Below are 15,373 nucleotides of genomic sequence, written 5' to 3'. Positions count from 1 at the left end.
CCAGTAGGGGGCGGACGTCTCACACAGGACTGCAGAAATCCAGAACCCGGATTGCGAACAGATTTAAAGGCACAACAATAAGTAGTATAGGGTTTCTAGTTAAAACAAAGTAATGTCAGAGGGTTTTTTACATTTCTTTATTATTAGATTTTTTTCTATTATAGGCCATTTTCCCATATAGAAAACTTTAAGGGGGGGGGGGGGGATAACAAGATGAAAAATATGACATCATATTACAAAATAACTGCATTATTACCAAAAATCTACCAGTACTGACAGTAGTCTACTAACAAGGACTGAAGACAGAATGATTTTCATTTCAGTTCGTTCTGAGGAAAATCCTTACTTTTCCAGTTCCTGCTCCAGTGTTCCAAGGCCTCTCCTCTAAATGGTAACCGGTTAGAATGTTACAGGAGAACAGTTAATAACGTTCCTTTAAAAATTACATTGCCTTTACAAATTGATTTATGGCCGGTGGCACAAGACTATAGTCTCGTTTTTGCCCAACAGCCTTAAAGCTTAAATCAGAGCATATTAGATAACCAGGCTAATTGTTAAAAGCTCTGTGGCTGAATTCAGGGGTGGGGCAAGATTTGAAAATAGGCGATTTGCCTAGCCTGTATAATATTAGATCTTCAAAAATGTCTGATAGCCTAATTTCAGGCACAGAAAATGTCCTTGCTTTAAGCCCTCTACTAGCCTATATGTGGTGCTGCCAACTGCATGACAGGCCAATAGATATCTTCCTAGTATCTCTGGTAGCCTATGCAATTTAGGCTACATACATGGAAAAGGCAGTTAGATAGTGTTGAATATGAAAATCCTTTTTATAGACTAGTAGGTCTAGCTTATTATACAGGGAAGACACTGAATCATAAAATTTGACTAAATTCATCCTATAAGGGGTCTGGGGAACACTGTGTGGGCGAATCCCTGCCTAAGAGCAACATTCATAAGGCTAGGCTGCAATACCTTCCCCTGTAAAACACAATCACTACAATAACTAGGACACACACCTCAATAACCACAGACAACATGATTTAGTTTTATTTCTTTATTGACCAAAGTACCTTTTTATTAAAAAACAAAAAAACAACAACAAAAAAAAGCCCTGTACAACAGACAGCACCCCAGGGGGAGATTCTGACTGAAATGTATGAAGAAAAAAAAATAATAATACACAGGACACAGGAATACAGGTGTAAGAATAAGTTTGTACATATTTACAGTCTGATGCATATACATTTGAGATTACACACAACATTGTCGAGAAAAAAAAATGGATACACTGAATTACATAAAACAACCTCAGTAGGATGCAGGACTGCTGCATTTGACAAATGTAGCCTAGTCTACCAGTTGATGTTTGACACGTTTCTCTTTATTTATGTCAAGGCACTCTTTACCCAGCTATCTGATAAGATCTCTTTTAAAAAGCAATGTTAAAATAAACTTATAAGAACTTATATAAAAAAAAAACACTGCTGTGCGGTTCCACACTTGTGGGCCTATACACAACATCAAATTGATTAGATAGGGATGGTACTTCTGAAGTTTATTCCAGAAATGCAATCGCGGTCATAATGATAATTATAATCATAATTCAATCGCGGTCACAATGATAATTATAATGATAATTAGGTCATAATGTTCATAATGATAACTATGTCATAATGCAATCGCGGCCATCATCCTAGCACTGGCCGAGTGGTTTTATAGTAGGGCTCTGAAATAGGTCTTGGGCATGTTGTAAAATAAATTATTCGCACCACCACGACCCGAGTGACAAATTGAAACTCCGCTCACATACAATCCACAGTGTGTCGGCCTTCGTTGTCAACTTGTCAAGAAGCCCTTTTCTGGGCTCACCTTCACACAAAATAAAATCGCTCATTCAGATGTCCGTGCAGTAATGCGCTGAACAAAAAACAAGACCGTGATAAAACAAAAACAAAACAGCAATGACAACAGGTACATTCTGTAACATCTGGTGATCTTTGGTTATGAGAAAGAAAAGAAAAAAAAGAAAAAATGGTGGTTAAGCCAAATGCAAACTATATTAACCAGACTTGCATTGATCATGGTGCACTGGACAGGCATATTAAACCCCTGCAGCAAACACAATCCTTATACATATTTAGTCCTTAAGGACCCAGAGTTGTTACATCATTTCCCTTTTTGCCAAATACACTTTAATAAAAAAAAAAAAAAAAGATCCTCATATCAATAACTCCTGGAGGTGACTCGCAACAAAGAGTGGGAACAAAACCTGACTAAGAACCAATTGATTCAGTCAATGAGGCTGACGTCTTCTGGGAAATGGAAGACGTCCCCCACCCCTTAAAACCTCGGGGGAAAAAATGTCCAGAAAGTATGGTTATCTGTTGTCAATGACACTGTTCTTATCATGTTGAATTTAATTTAGTTGGACAATTTGGCCAAAACAGGAAGCCGAAGATGACCACACTCTGACAAAAAGAAGAACAATATCACACACACTCACAGTATCAATCACGCTCTCGTACACATACACACACACACACACACACACACACACACACACACACACACACACACACACACACACACACACAGCTATTGGTACACTGTTCTGGCCAAGTACTTTCAGCCTTGATGCACTTAATGTAAAAACAGAGCCTATTCACTGGTACCTGTACAAGGCATCCTCGCCCCTTTCAACAAGAAAGGGGAAAATAAAAGTTTCAAATATTACCCGTCATGGGGATTCTGTCCGTCTTTATGGAACTGTATCAAAAATACCAGCTTAGGTAAACATGGGATTAAGAGCAGTCCTTTGTTTTTGAGTGTGTGTGTGTGTGTGTGTGTGTGTGTGTGTTTTAATTCACTATGAAAAAGCACTTTTTTTTTCAACTGAGGTTACAGTAAAAAAAAAAAAAAAAAAAAGGAGTTCAGAGAAGCGGAACTTCTCTCTTTCCACCATTTTCATTGTTTCCAGGGGGAACTCGAGAGAAGGAGCACCACTGGATACAGTGAGGTGTACCAGCCACACACACACACCACTGAATGAGAGACACTGCAGAAAGGAAGGGTGGGCGTGTTGTTGGGGCACGCAGTGGAAGACAGCTGGATGAAGTGATGGAAGTCTCTGGGTTTGGCCACAGAGTGGCTCCGCAGTCGTGTGTAGAAACGGGTAATTGTGTTGTGTTCACCCCCCTCGACATTCAAATGAATTATGCGTCATGTCTCTCCAGGTAAGGCTTGTGACAGATACACACTTACACACACGCTCACACACACACTCACTCACGCACGCACTCACTCACACGCACGCACACTCACACACACACACTCTCTCACACACACACACACACACACCTTTCCTCCCACTGGGCAGTTCAGATTCTCTCCCTTCTCCTTCTCTCCTTCCTCCGTGTCTGTCCGTCTTCCCTTCTCTTCCTCCTCTCAGTCGATCTTCTCCACCTTGCCGATGATGCGCTCTTCAAAGATGGGCAGGATGGCGTCGTCCTCGCGCACCTCCTCGAACACCACCCCGCAGTCGAACTCATCGCTCACCTTCTTGAAGTAGAACCTGCCGCGCACACACACACACACACACACACACACACACACACACACACACACACACAGGCAAAGGGTCAAGCTAATGTGACAGATTTATTATTTATTTACTAACACGTTAGTCTGGAGACGTTTCTTGATATTTTATGCCCCCAACGTTGTCAGCGCTGCCTGGAAGGCGCTATGGTTAGGCATGGGTTAAGGGTTAGGGTTAGGTTTAGGATAAGGTGCCTTTACGTCGCTGCCTGGAAGACGACGTTGGGGGCATAAAACACCATCGAGTTCTGGAGACAATCTGTTGAAGCTGTAGATTAGTGGTATGTTCAGAAAGGGTGTCAATGAGGTTACTCTCTTTATACACACACATCCCAAGATCCATTTAGACAATTCAGTTTGATTGTAAAAACTTGAAAAACTAGATGTACCGCATAGCGGTACAAAATATGACCGCCGCTCAGTCCTGTACATCCGGTCCGCGAAAATAAATCACACTTCAATTTGTCTCCATATTTTACTCCATCCCCCACTCTTGAAACTTTTGTGTATGCTTGTTTGGCATGCCTGAGTGTGTGTGTGCGGCTGCACAGAAAGTAGCACCTACTGGTGCTGAAAAGGTGAATAGATTGTAGAATAGCCAAAGAAGATGTAGCATTGTTATAAAACCTTTAAAATCTCTAAACAATCACAAGTAGGGCAGTTCATCACAGTTCATCCATTGCAACTGGATTGATGAAAGGTCACTTACACCTGTAGGCTACATTGTATTTGGGAAAAGCAAAAGGTATCAGCATAACGTTATTTATTTATTTATTTATTTTTTTATGTATTTTTAAACAAAAACATCTCTGTCAGTTCCATGCCGTTTTCAACAGCTATCAAAAACAAAGGTCATTTTTGGATGGATGGATTTTTTGTGAATGTTTCTTCTTCTACATAAGATTTTAGTCATCTTTAGTTCATGTAATACTTTATTGTCAATGCACAAATTAAGTAACAGTAGTCTGAAACGTTATTGTTAATGCACAAATTAAGTAACAGTAGCCTAGTCTGAAACGAAATGCTGTTTTACATCTAACCAGTGGTGCAAATAACTGACATGTCCAAATGGGCCTTGATGAAATGCGTCGCTAGACTGTTCACACACATTTTAACGGGCCAAAGTTGAAGAGCTTTTGTCCGTTATTGTTAGTGCAAATATAGGCTGATTCATGTTCCCTTGCATTGTTTAACTGAGGTCCATGGCTAGTCTGGCTTTCATCAGACCAAGCTCAATCTTTTAAGAAATCAAAAAATAAATAGCGGGCAGATCAGGCTGGGTTCACCCAGCCTAGTCCATAGGCACCCGATATTGTTTAATTTTCCGATTGAGATATACACGCTCTGGCTATTCTAAATGCAAAAATGCATCAGGGAGTTATGACAAAACGGTAACTAACAAACTAGATCCTAATAGAAAGCTGTTAGCTTCCCTAAGCTACAGGTAGGATTATAAGGTAGGCCTATTTACAACATAAATTGTCAATAGGCTATGCTGGCGACACAAATAAAATCTCCTTTGGAAACCAATGGCTTATGCCTTACAGTATCAAGCGGACTTAAACTGTCATATCGTGGCGAAAAGTTGTAATAACATTCACGCAGCTCCATGAGTCAAGGAAAGCGCGAATGAAGTAGCCACTTCTAAATGGGACCACTACACAGTAGCTTAAGGTGTGTTGCTAAAGCAGCCATAATGAAATGAAGGTGTCATTGTTTGGATACTTCACACACACGTGCTTTTTAATTTCACAGACTACAACTACCAAGCTGTAATCAAAGCACATCGATTCCCCTCTCACACCCTGCACGCACTTAAAACAAAATAAACAGGCGTCTCAGTCTCACGCATGTATAGGCAAAACTGTATCAGACCGGTGTAACTTTGGTAAATCTTCCATTGCACAGAATGATTTTGTAGCACGTGCAATAAATGACAGTCGAAAGATACAAACAGTGCTGCTATACATTTGCTTGGTATAACCGCATTTATAGTTTTCTACAAATGCAATAAATCAAATGCCTCCATCACTCAACCAACGCTAACGGTAACATTACCTAGGTCCTTATTGATATTACAAGATTAACGTACCTGCAGTAAAAACCAAGCATGTCCGATAAACATCCTCAGATTTATTTCGGCTTCAAGAAGAAATGGGAATTACACTTCATGTGAACATCGTCCTATCCTTATTAGATGTTCGCTGCGGTAAATTACAGTCCTTGTATGAAGCGTCCATTGTTTTTTCTCACTGCAACGATGCGCCATCTAGTGGACAAACGACTACTTCTCGCCAATACTGAAAATGCAGCCATGATGATGATGATGAATATTTATTTTGGCTTTCTTTTAATCCTACTGATTTTCATTTTTTACCGGGGGGGGGGGGGGGGCGGGGACAAATCACAAATGAGTGATTATGAGCCAGGTTGATGTGGGCCCTTGAGACCAACATACCATAAAAGATTCACAGAGAACTGTGTCTGCCCTACCCTCCTTTCGGGGGGTCCAGTCCAGCGGGGGGGCTGCAGATGAAAACGAAAAATGACGGTTCCATGCTATCCATGTGGGGGTACATGCCCACCAAGTTTTGTGTACCCCGGTCTTTCAGTGTCCCGGGAATCCTTGTTGGTGTACGTCACTAAATGTACACATAAATTATTTTATTGTAAGGCCCCCCATGAACGAAAGTACACAAAACTTGGCATGCATTCAGAGGGTGTCATAATGATCCTACACTTTTAATTTCGTGCAGTTTTGACCTTGTCAGCCAGAGATATTGAGATGAAAACACCTAATTTTTTGCTTTTTAATTTTTAACTAGGTGGCGCTATACATGAAATAAGTGGTAATGGGATGGGTTGACATGCCCCCTTAAGACCAACATACAAAAAAAAGGTGGACCTCCTAGGCCCTACGGTTCTCGAGATATTCACAGAAAACTGTCTCCGGCCACCTACAGGCCAGTTGGTGTATAGTAACATAAATTAATTTATTGTGTGGCCCCCCATGAACGGAATTCCACAAAACTTGGCGTGCATACAGAGGGTGGCATAATGATCCTACACTTCCAATTTCGTGCAGTTTTGACTATGTTAGGTCACAGATACCTTCAATTACACCACCTCATTTTTACTTTTTTGTGTTTAACTAGGTGGCGCTATACATGAAATGAGTGGTTATGGAATGGGTTGACATGGCCCCTTGAGATCAACATACAAAAAAAATGGTCCTCCTAAACCCTACGGTTTTCGAGATATTCACAGAAAACTGTGTCTGCCCTACCCTCCTTTCGGGGGGTCCAATTCAGCGGGGGGGCTACAGATCAAAACGAAAAATGATGGTTCCATGCTATCCATGTGGGGTTACATGTCCACCAAGTTTCGTGTATCCCGGTCTTTCAGTGTCCCGGGAATCATTGACGGAAATTTGGGCATGCGAAAAAGAAAAAAAAAAAAAAAAAAGAAAAAAAAAAAAAAAATCTGACTAAACCTATATGACCGCCGCTTCGCTGCGCGGCGGTCATAATAAAAATAACAACACTTCTTCAGATGGGCTAAGAGATATGCAACGAGTATAGACCTGCAGCGGAAATGACAGATTTAGTTGATTTTCAACGTGAAAAGAACGAACAAACGACTGAATGTTCACTCAAGTCCATTCGATTTTCATGCAGCTTCACTTTAGTTAAATGTGAGATCTATTAACACTAATCATTCCCACCATTAAATTTATATAAAAAAAATACATTGGCTATTCATCTGGCTCAAAGACACAACCTTGCATCACACCAAGCGAAAGACCATGAAATTCAATTTTACAACTATAGATCCGACCATTCAATCCACATTTCACCGTGACTACACTGGAAACATGTGTTATATGTATTAAAGGTATATGTCTGGCTAAAACAGAAAGACCTGATATCAGCCCACCCCATATGAAGTTAAATTATATAGATCTATAGATCCCACCATTCAATCCACATTCAATCATGGTTCCACTGGAGAGTTAAATAAAAACATAAAAATAAACAAATCAGAGACAACCGAAAGAAACTCACCACCTGGCATCCAGACCAGGCAAAAGAAGATACAGTTTATATTTAAGTCTACATACATTTGATCTCTACTGATTCTACCATTAAATCCACATTTTCATCGTGGCTCTACTGGGAAACATTTAAATAAACACATATAGTAAATATATCTAAATAAAATAAATAAATAAATAGCTGTGTCAGAGACAGGTGAAAGAAACGATCAGCTTTGACCCGACAAAGACCTGATATCAGACCAGGCGTAAAAAATTGAATTCTATACCTATAGAATCTCAGGTAAGAAGTTAAATTATTTATCTATAGATCTCACGTAAGAAATTAAATTCTATATCTATAGAGCTCACGTAAGAAATTAAATTCTACATCTAGATCTCACGTAAGAAATTAAATTCTATATCTATAGAATCTCACGTAAGAAATTAAATTCTATATCTACAGAATCTCAGTAAGATATTAAATTCTATATCTATAGAGCCCACATAAGAAATTAAATTCTATATAGATCTCACCTGTAGGCCCCCTTCTTGGTCAGCAGCTCCTTAAACTGCCCCAGTGTGACCACTCTGCCCTTAACGGATGTCCGGTACGGGATGGGCTCGCCACAGAAGTAGTATGCCACCGTCACATTCTCACACAGGGGCCTCTTGGCAGATTTGTGTCTGGGGGAACAGCCACAAACAGACAGACACACACACACACAATCACAAGTTCATTAGTTACGGTCATGAAGTTTTATGTGATCTGTGAACAGAAACAATCAGGTAAAATAAAAAAATAAAAAATAAAAAACACATGTACAAGAACAAAATTCTAATTCTAAAATTCCGTGTTTCTAATTGAATGAAACTCTGCTACACCGGGTCTGCGCTCTGATCGTGGAATGTAAAAATAGCTTTGGAAGTCAGGTCAATTTGATTTATTTATTTAACGCACGCTCCATCACGGGTAGTGCAGCCAGTTCCATTGATTACGGTGGAAGCAGATTGTTGCCGCAGGCTTCGCGAACGAACACTTCAGTTACATGCCCCGTGTAGCCTCCCTGTCAAAGTCAAACTATTCAAGGTCATCAAACTGTATAAAACGGGATTTAATAAAAAGTTTCTCAAGGCAAGTGTCCTTATACTGCCTTCAGGGTGAATAAATCATATTATTCCTATAATGTGATGCAATGTTTGAAAACTTGGTTGCTGATTGCAATCCACCTTGAGGCTATGAAAAAAAAAAAAAGTGGTTTTCAGTCCATCTAAATGAACATCCTGATCAACAGATCATTTCAGACATGTTTTTTCCTTCTATTGAAAGTGAAGTTTTGAAAACCGTTTTCTAAAAAGAAAATACAGGCCTCGGTGGGTGAGAGCCCTTGAGAAAGGCGTAGGACTGAGAGCTTAAAGCACTGCCCTGCACACTCATTTGGAAAAAGCCCTCAAAAGGCGTAGGACTGAGAGCTTAAAGCACTGCCCTGCACACTCATTTGGAAAAAGCCCTCGAAACCACAGGAACTCTTAACACTTCACATGCTCACCCACACAGACGGTTCAAAGCAAAGACAGAGGCAGAATCAGACAGACGGACAGAGACAGGCACGCGTGGGTGTGTCCTCAATCACAGCAGCTCATATCCATACACCCACAAGACATGTAGCCGACGCAACGCTCAGACAAAATCACACTGACGCACGCATATGCACATACACAGGCACACACCTTGCTTAAGACAAAATCACACTGACGCACGCATATGCACACCTTGCTTAGACAAAACACACTTTACAATCATTGACATATGGAGCTTTTCACATATGGTTTCTATTCAATACTAAGACACACACACACACACACACACACTGCTGTAACACATACCAGGGGCGGAGTGGGACACTAAATATTAGCAGGAGATGTCAAGCTTCATCAGCTCCTTCTCTCGTCACGCCCTGAAGGACAGTTCCACCTCCTCTTCTCATCAACAACTCTCGCTTATTTGAACTCATTTTTAATTAATTAATTAATTTGCGGAGTCCCTACGCAACGGTGTGCGCTTGTAGGGCAGTCTGACCCTGTAGGCTACTGATCTCCTATGCTCATAGGCTACCTGCATGTCAGGTCATCATAGTTATTTACAGGGCTGTCTCTCTCTCTCTCACACACACACACACACACACCTCTGCTTAATCACTCACGCAAACAAGCAAACACGCAAACACACACACACACTCTCTCTCTCCTTTGCTTAATCACTCACTCAAACAAGCACACACACACACAATCACACACACCCGCACGCACACACACATACACGCTCAAGCACGCACACACAAAATCACGCACACACGCACACACACACACACGCACAAAATCACACACACACACACACACACACACACACTCTCTCTCTCCTTTGCTTAATCACTCACTCAAACACAAAATCACACACACACACGCACACACACACACACACACACACACACACACACACACACACACACACACACACACACACACCTCTGCTTGGCCTGCAGGGCGGCGCTCCTCCTGCGCTCCTCCTCCAGGCGGCGCCGCGCCTCCTCCAGCTGGGTGAGGGGGTTGGGCGCGGGGTTGGGCGGCATGGTGGGGTCCTGGATGAAGGGGTGCGAGGGCTGCACCCCCCTCAGGGGGCCCGCGCCGCCCGCGCCGCCCGACCAGCCGTGAGGCACCATCGGGACTCCGCCCGCACCGAGGCCAACAACGCCACTCACGACGCCGGAGCGGTCCAGAGGACCCGGGCCCGGTCGGCACAAGTCCACAGCCTGGGAGCGCTTGAAGCTTCCGGAACCACTGGAGGAGGAGAGGAGGAGGAGAGGAGGAGGAGGGGAGGAGGAGAGGAGGAGGAGGGGAGGAGGGGAGGAGGAGAGGAGGAGGAGGGGAGGAGAAGAGGAGGAGAGGAGGAGGAGGAGAGGAGGAGAGGAGGAGGAGGGGAGGAGGGACAGACTCATTATTACAATATAACACAACACATACAGTATATTGCAACATACTGCATACAGGCCAAAAGTCTGGACACACCTCATTTATATGTGTTTTCATGACTATTTACATTGTAGATTCTCACTGAAGGCATCAAAACTATGAATGAATGCAAAGTTATTTGGCCCTCAGATGAATATTTGTCAAGTTATGGCTTGCTGAATATGGTATTAAATAAAAAAAATAGCAACTTCGAAGAAACTAGAATATAAGACATGTTTTCAGTTATTTCACACTTTTTTGTTAAGTACATAATTCCACATGTTCATTAATAGTTTTGATGAATCTACAATGTAAACGGTCATGAAAATGAAGGAAACGCATTGAATGATAAGGTGTGTCCAAACTTTTGGCCTGTACGTATTACATACACACACACACACACACACACACACACACACACACACACACAGTGTGAAGCTATGCCAATTTTCTATATGTTAACACACACATACACACAAGTATTTATAAATATACATTTGCACACTAACATATATAAGTATGTATTGTAGGCATGTGTTTGTGTGCATGGGAATTTTGTATGGCCATGTATGCACATGCCTGTGTGTGTGTGTGTGTGTTTTTTTTTGTATGACCATGTATCCACATGCCTGTGTGTGTGTGTTTTGTATGACCATGTATCCATATGCCTATGTGTGTGTGTGTGTGTGTGTGTGTGTGTGTGTGTGGCGTACCTGTAGGAGCTCTTCTTGTGGCGGCTGCTCTCCCCCTCCATCATCCACTGCATGATCTTCTCCTCCACGGGCACCGGCGGCTCCACACCCCGCCCGTCCAGCCCACGGCCCTCCTCACTCTTCAGCACCTCCACCTTGGGCTTCAGCCCCCGCCTCGACAGGGTGCTGCCCTTACTCCTGGAGGGAGAGAGGGAGAGGGAGGGAGAGAGGGAGAGAGAGAGAGGGGAGAGAGGGGGAGAGAGGGGGAGGGGGAGAGAGGCGGAGGGGGAGAGAGAGGGAGAGAGGGGGAGGGGGAGAGAGGGAGGGAGAGAGAGAGGGAGGGAGAGAGAGAGAGAGAGGGGAGAGAGAGAGAGAGAGGGAGAGAGAGTGAGAGAGAGGGAGGGGTAGAGAGAGAGAGAGAGAAAGAAAGAAAGAAAGAAAGAAAGAAAGAAAGAAAGAGAGAGAGAGAAAGAGAGAGAGAGAGAGTGTTAGTCAAACAAACGTGTTTTTCCCCACACAGAAACATGACAAAATCATCATTCAGGAGAGCGCACACACACACACACACACACACACACACACTCTACTTACCCGTAGCCCATCAACTCTGCCGGCCCTGCGCCGACCCCGTCGCCATAGCTACGCCCCCGGCTGCTGCCGTAGTGATGCGCGTCTCCGTTCCAGCCGGCCTCGTGCTCCGCCAGGTGCGTGAGCGGGTGCGCGTGGTACGGGTGCTTGACTGGGGGCGTGTGGTAGGCGTGCGGGGTGCGCGTGGGCGTGGGCGTGTGGCGGAGAGCGCGGGGAGTGGCAGCCCGGCGTCTTCATGACGCGCTGCACGTGCTCGTCCAGGATGCGCTCGGCGTCGTCCTCCGCAACGCCACCGCCGCTGTACGAGGGGACGGAGGTCACCACGGAGACGTCGGCGTCATCGCCCTCCTCCTCCTGCACATTTACACACTCATGTCAGTTTCGTGTCCTCGATCAGCAAGAACAAAAGACTGACACTGCAATATATTTTTATGATGAATGTACATTAATATAAATAGTGGTGTATTTCTAGTACATTTTCTTTTATTTTGTTTTTGAAACAAACAAAAAATGTACAGTATTATATTTTAAAAATCCAGGAGGATTTTCCTATTTGCCTGCATGTAAGAACAATTCCAAATCCATATTTAGGACTGTTTTTATATTGCTTTGTAGATCATATTCTATGCTGTTAAAAGGATGAATATTGAAACTTTTCTTTGACCTTTATTGAAGCCTGAATGATTCTCTCACTCAAGTCACACAAAGAGTCCCCACTCTAAGTCAAATGTAAAATTCCATGACTTTTTCCTGACTTAAAACCTGAATTTCCATGACTTTATATATAATTATATAATTAATTAATACATATATAATTAATTGTACACCATGCCGACCAATGATTTAAGAGCAGCCGTGTAGCGTTCAATAATCTTTTACTTCTTTAGACTGGGAGATGAATAAATGGACATTAAATTTCAGCTTCACAAGCAAGCAGTAAAGCTAATAACCAGATATATTTCAATTCTTCATGGAAATATTTGAATTAATGTATTATTTTTGGCAAGTACATTTTAAACTGCTACAACAAAATTCCCTGATATTCCATGACTTTGCCCCAAAAATGATAAAATGTCTGGAATAGTCTTTCTAAAATTCCATGATATTCCAGAAAATTCCATGAGCCGTGGGAAGCTTGCACACACTCCCTCCTCACCATGCGGACTCTGCGGAGCCTCTCCTCGAGTCTCTCCTGGGCCTCGCGCTCCCGCTGCACCGACTCCAGGCGGCTGATGAGCTCCAGGGCGAACTTCTCCGGCTCCACGTGCACGTCTTTCGGCAGCCTGTGCGTGCGCTGCAAAGGGGGGGGGGGGGGGGGGGGAGAGAGACACATGCCGCCATTGGTCACAACAGGGAGGAAACGCATGACTGACATGCGGACGGGCCAATTGAAACTGCTTTTGAGGGCAGACTGTTCAACCTCTAGGGAGTCTGAGCACGAGAACCGTGACAAGAAGCGTGAAAACAAAAATAACAAAAAAAATCCTTTTGATCTCCTTCATCCTTAATAATAAACAAAAATAAAATAAAACTGGTCTAATATTAATAACGTGTATCTATCGAGGCTGAAAATGGCACTGGGCCAAGGCCGGTCCATCTGTCCTTCCGGTGGCTCTGAGGAAATCTGACGCAAGTTAACTTTAGATGTTTAGAGTCAGACTGAAGCCAATTAGAAAAGACTATTTGGAGCAGCAGACCACAACACTGCAGTTCATAAACCCCCTTTCCTTTTCTTCCTGCGGTTCCTAGTTTCTGGTTGCCGGATTTTTATCATTCGCCAAAATCCTGATAGGCAAAGCCAATGCAGCTGAGGGCAGGAGCAACGCCAGCGCGCTAGACGGACAGACAGATGGATGTCCAGCCAGCGGCAGTGCTGTCGTGGCAGAACGGAACACAACAGCCCTGCTGCTCAGGGGACGCGGCGGCTTAATTGGCCAGCAGAGCCGCGCGGCCGAGCACAACCAAGTGATCGGGCTCACAACAAGGCGAGGGGTGGGGGTGAGAAAAGAAACTGAGATTCAGCAAAAAAATAAATAACGGTGCTCTCTCTCTCTCCCTCTCTGTTTTTAATCCCCTTCTCCTGTCCCTCTCTCTCCCTCTCTCCACACACACACACACACACACACACACAATCCATCAGGACCTTTTTGACTCAATCTTGCCAGCTGGGGACAGCTTGTATTGATGGAGTGTGTGTGTGTGTGTGTGTGAGTGCATGTGTGCATATGTGTGTGTGAGTGCGCATGTGTGCGTGTGCATGTGTGTGTGTGTATGCTTGTACGTGAGCATATGTGTGTGTGAGTTTGTGTGTGTTTGCATTAACTCTGCTCGGCTGATTAAAAGGGCTGTATGTGTGCAACACTGAGCACAGTGGATAAATGCATCCATCAAGAAAGAACATGTGTTTTAATGTGTATCTCTAGACGTGAGAGTGTGTGCTTTCAATGAAAGTGTGTGTGTGTGTGTGTGTGTGTGAGTGAGTGTGTGTCAAGTGTAAATTCTTCTTAATCCATGATCTTAATTGGCTTGTTCTTCTCCAGCGCGTTAGCCACGAGGGGAAAAGGCTCGCTGTTGCTCACCCAGTCAATGAGCAGTGAGAGTGTGTGTGTGTGTGTGTGTGTGTGTGTGTGTGTGTGTGTGTGTGTGTGTGTGTGTGTGTGTGTCTCTACAGACCCGGCAAGAAGTTTGGACTGATGCTTAATTAACAGGAATAGTTAACACCCCCCCCCACACACACACACAGTGAGACCTTTGAGTAAAACGATTCCACCAACACATAATGACAGGTGCAAGCTAATTAGGATGTCTGGAAACAGGAAGACGGTGAGAAACACAGAAATACACACACAGATGAACGTGTACACAAACCAGTGGACAGGTAACAAAGACGGGACAGTAACAAAGACGGGACAGTAACAAAGACAGGACAGTAACAAAGACAGGTACATATTCACACACATACACACACAGTCCACATGCATATGACACTGACAAATACTCACACACTCATACATACACACACACACACACACAGGTATTCACAGTTGGACGCAAAACCTACACACAGACACACACAGGTACTCACTGGTATATGAGGTAGTGGCACGCGGCCATTTACTTTGGCACTTTCCTGCATCTCTTTGCGGTGGTGCTTACGGTAGCGGTAAGGAGGGATACCATCACTGTGTGAGAGAGAGAGAGAGAGAGAGAGAGAGAGAGAGAGAGAGAGAGAGAGAGAGAGAGAGAGAGAGAGAGAAAGAAAGAAAGAAAGAAAGAAAGAAAGAAAGAAAGAAAGAGAGAGAGAGAGAAAAGAGAGAGACAGAGAGAGAAAGAGAGAGAGAGAAGGGGAGTGAATGAAGGCAACAAGTCTTAAAAATCTTAACACACTACAAGAGAACAGAACACCATCTTGTGTTTGTGATACAAAACCTAGGGATGCAACAATTGCGAAATT

General features: G+C 43.4%; 1 protein-coding gene across 1 annotated transcript in view; it reads right to left on the bottom strand.

Annotated features, from left to right (window-relative positions):
* Positions 1-2,556: 2,556 nt before the first annotated feature.
* The window catches only part of LOC121718105 (axin-1-like), a 19,744-nt gene continuing 6,927 nt past the window's right edge, over positions 2,557-15,373 (bottom strand). The window contains 8 exon segments of the mRNA XM_042102966.1: positions 2,557-3,571; positions 8,168-8,317; positions 10,157-10,468; positions 11,353-11,529; positions 11,923-12,123; positions 12,125-12,273; positions 13,076-13,213; positions 15,005-15,101. Coding sequence (XP_041958900.1) covers positions 3,445-3,571; positions 8,168-8,317; positions 10,157-10,468; positions 11,353-11,529; positions 11,923-12,123; positions 12,125-12,273; positions 13,076-13,213; positions 15,005-15,101 — 1,351 coding nt within the window. The 3' untranslated portion in view covers positions 2,557-3,444.

The sequence above is a fragment of the Alosa sapidissima genome, chromosome 9, assembly GCF_018492685.1.
Source record: "Alosa sapidissima isolate fAloSap1 chromosome 9, fAloSap1.pri, whole genome shotgun sequence".
NCBI classification, from domain to species: domain Eukaryota; kingdom Metazoa; phylum Chordata; class Actinopteri; order Clupeiformes; family Clupeidae; genus Alosa; species Alosa sapidissima.
This window is presented reverse-complemented; position numbering and strand designations above follow the sequence as displayed.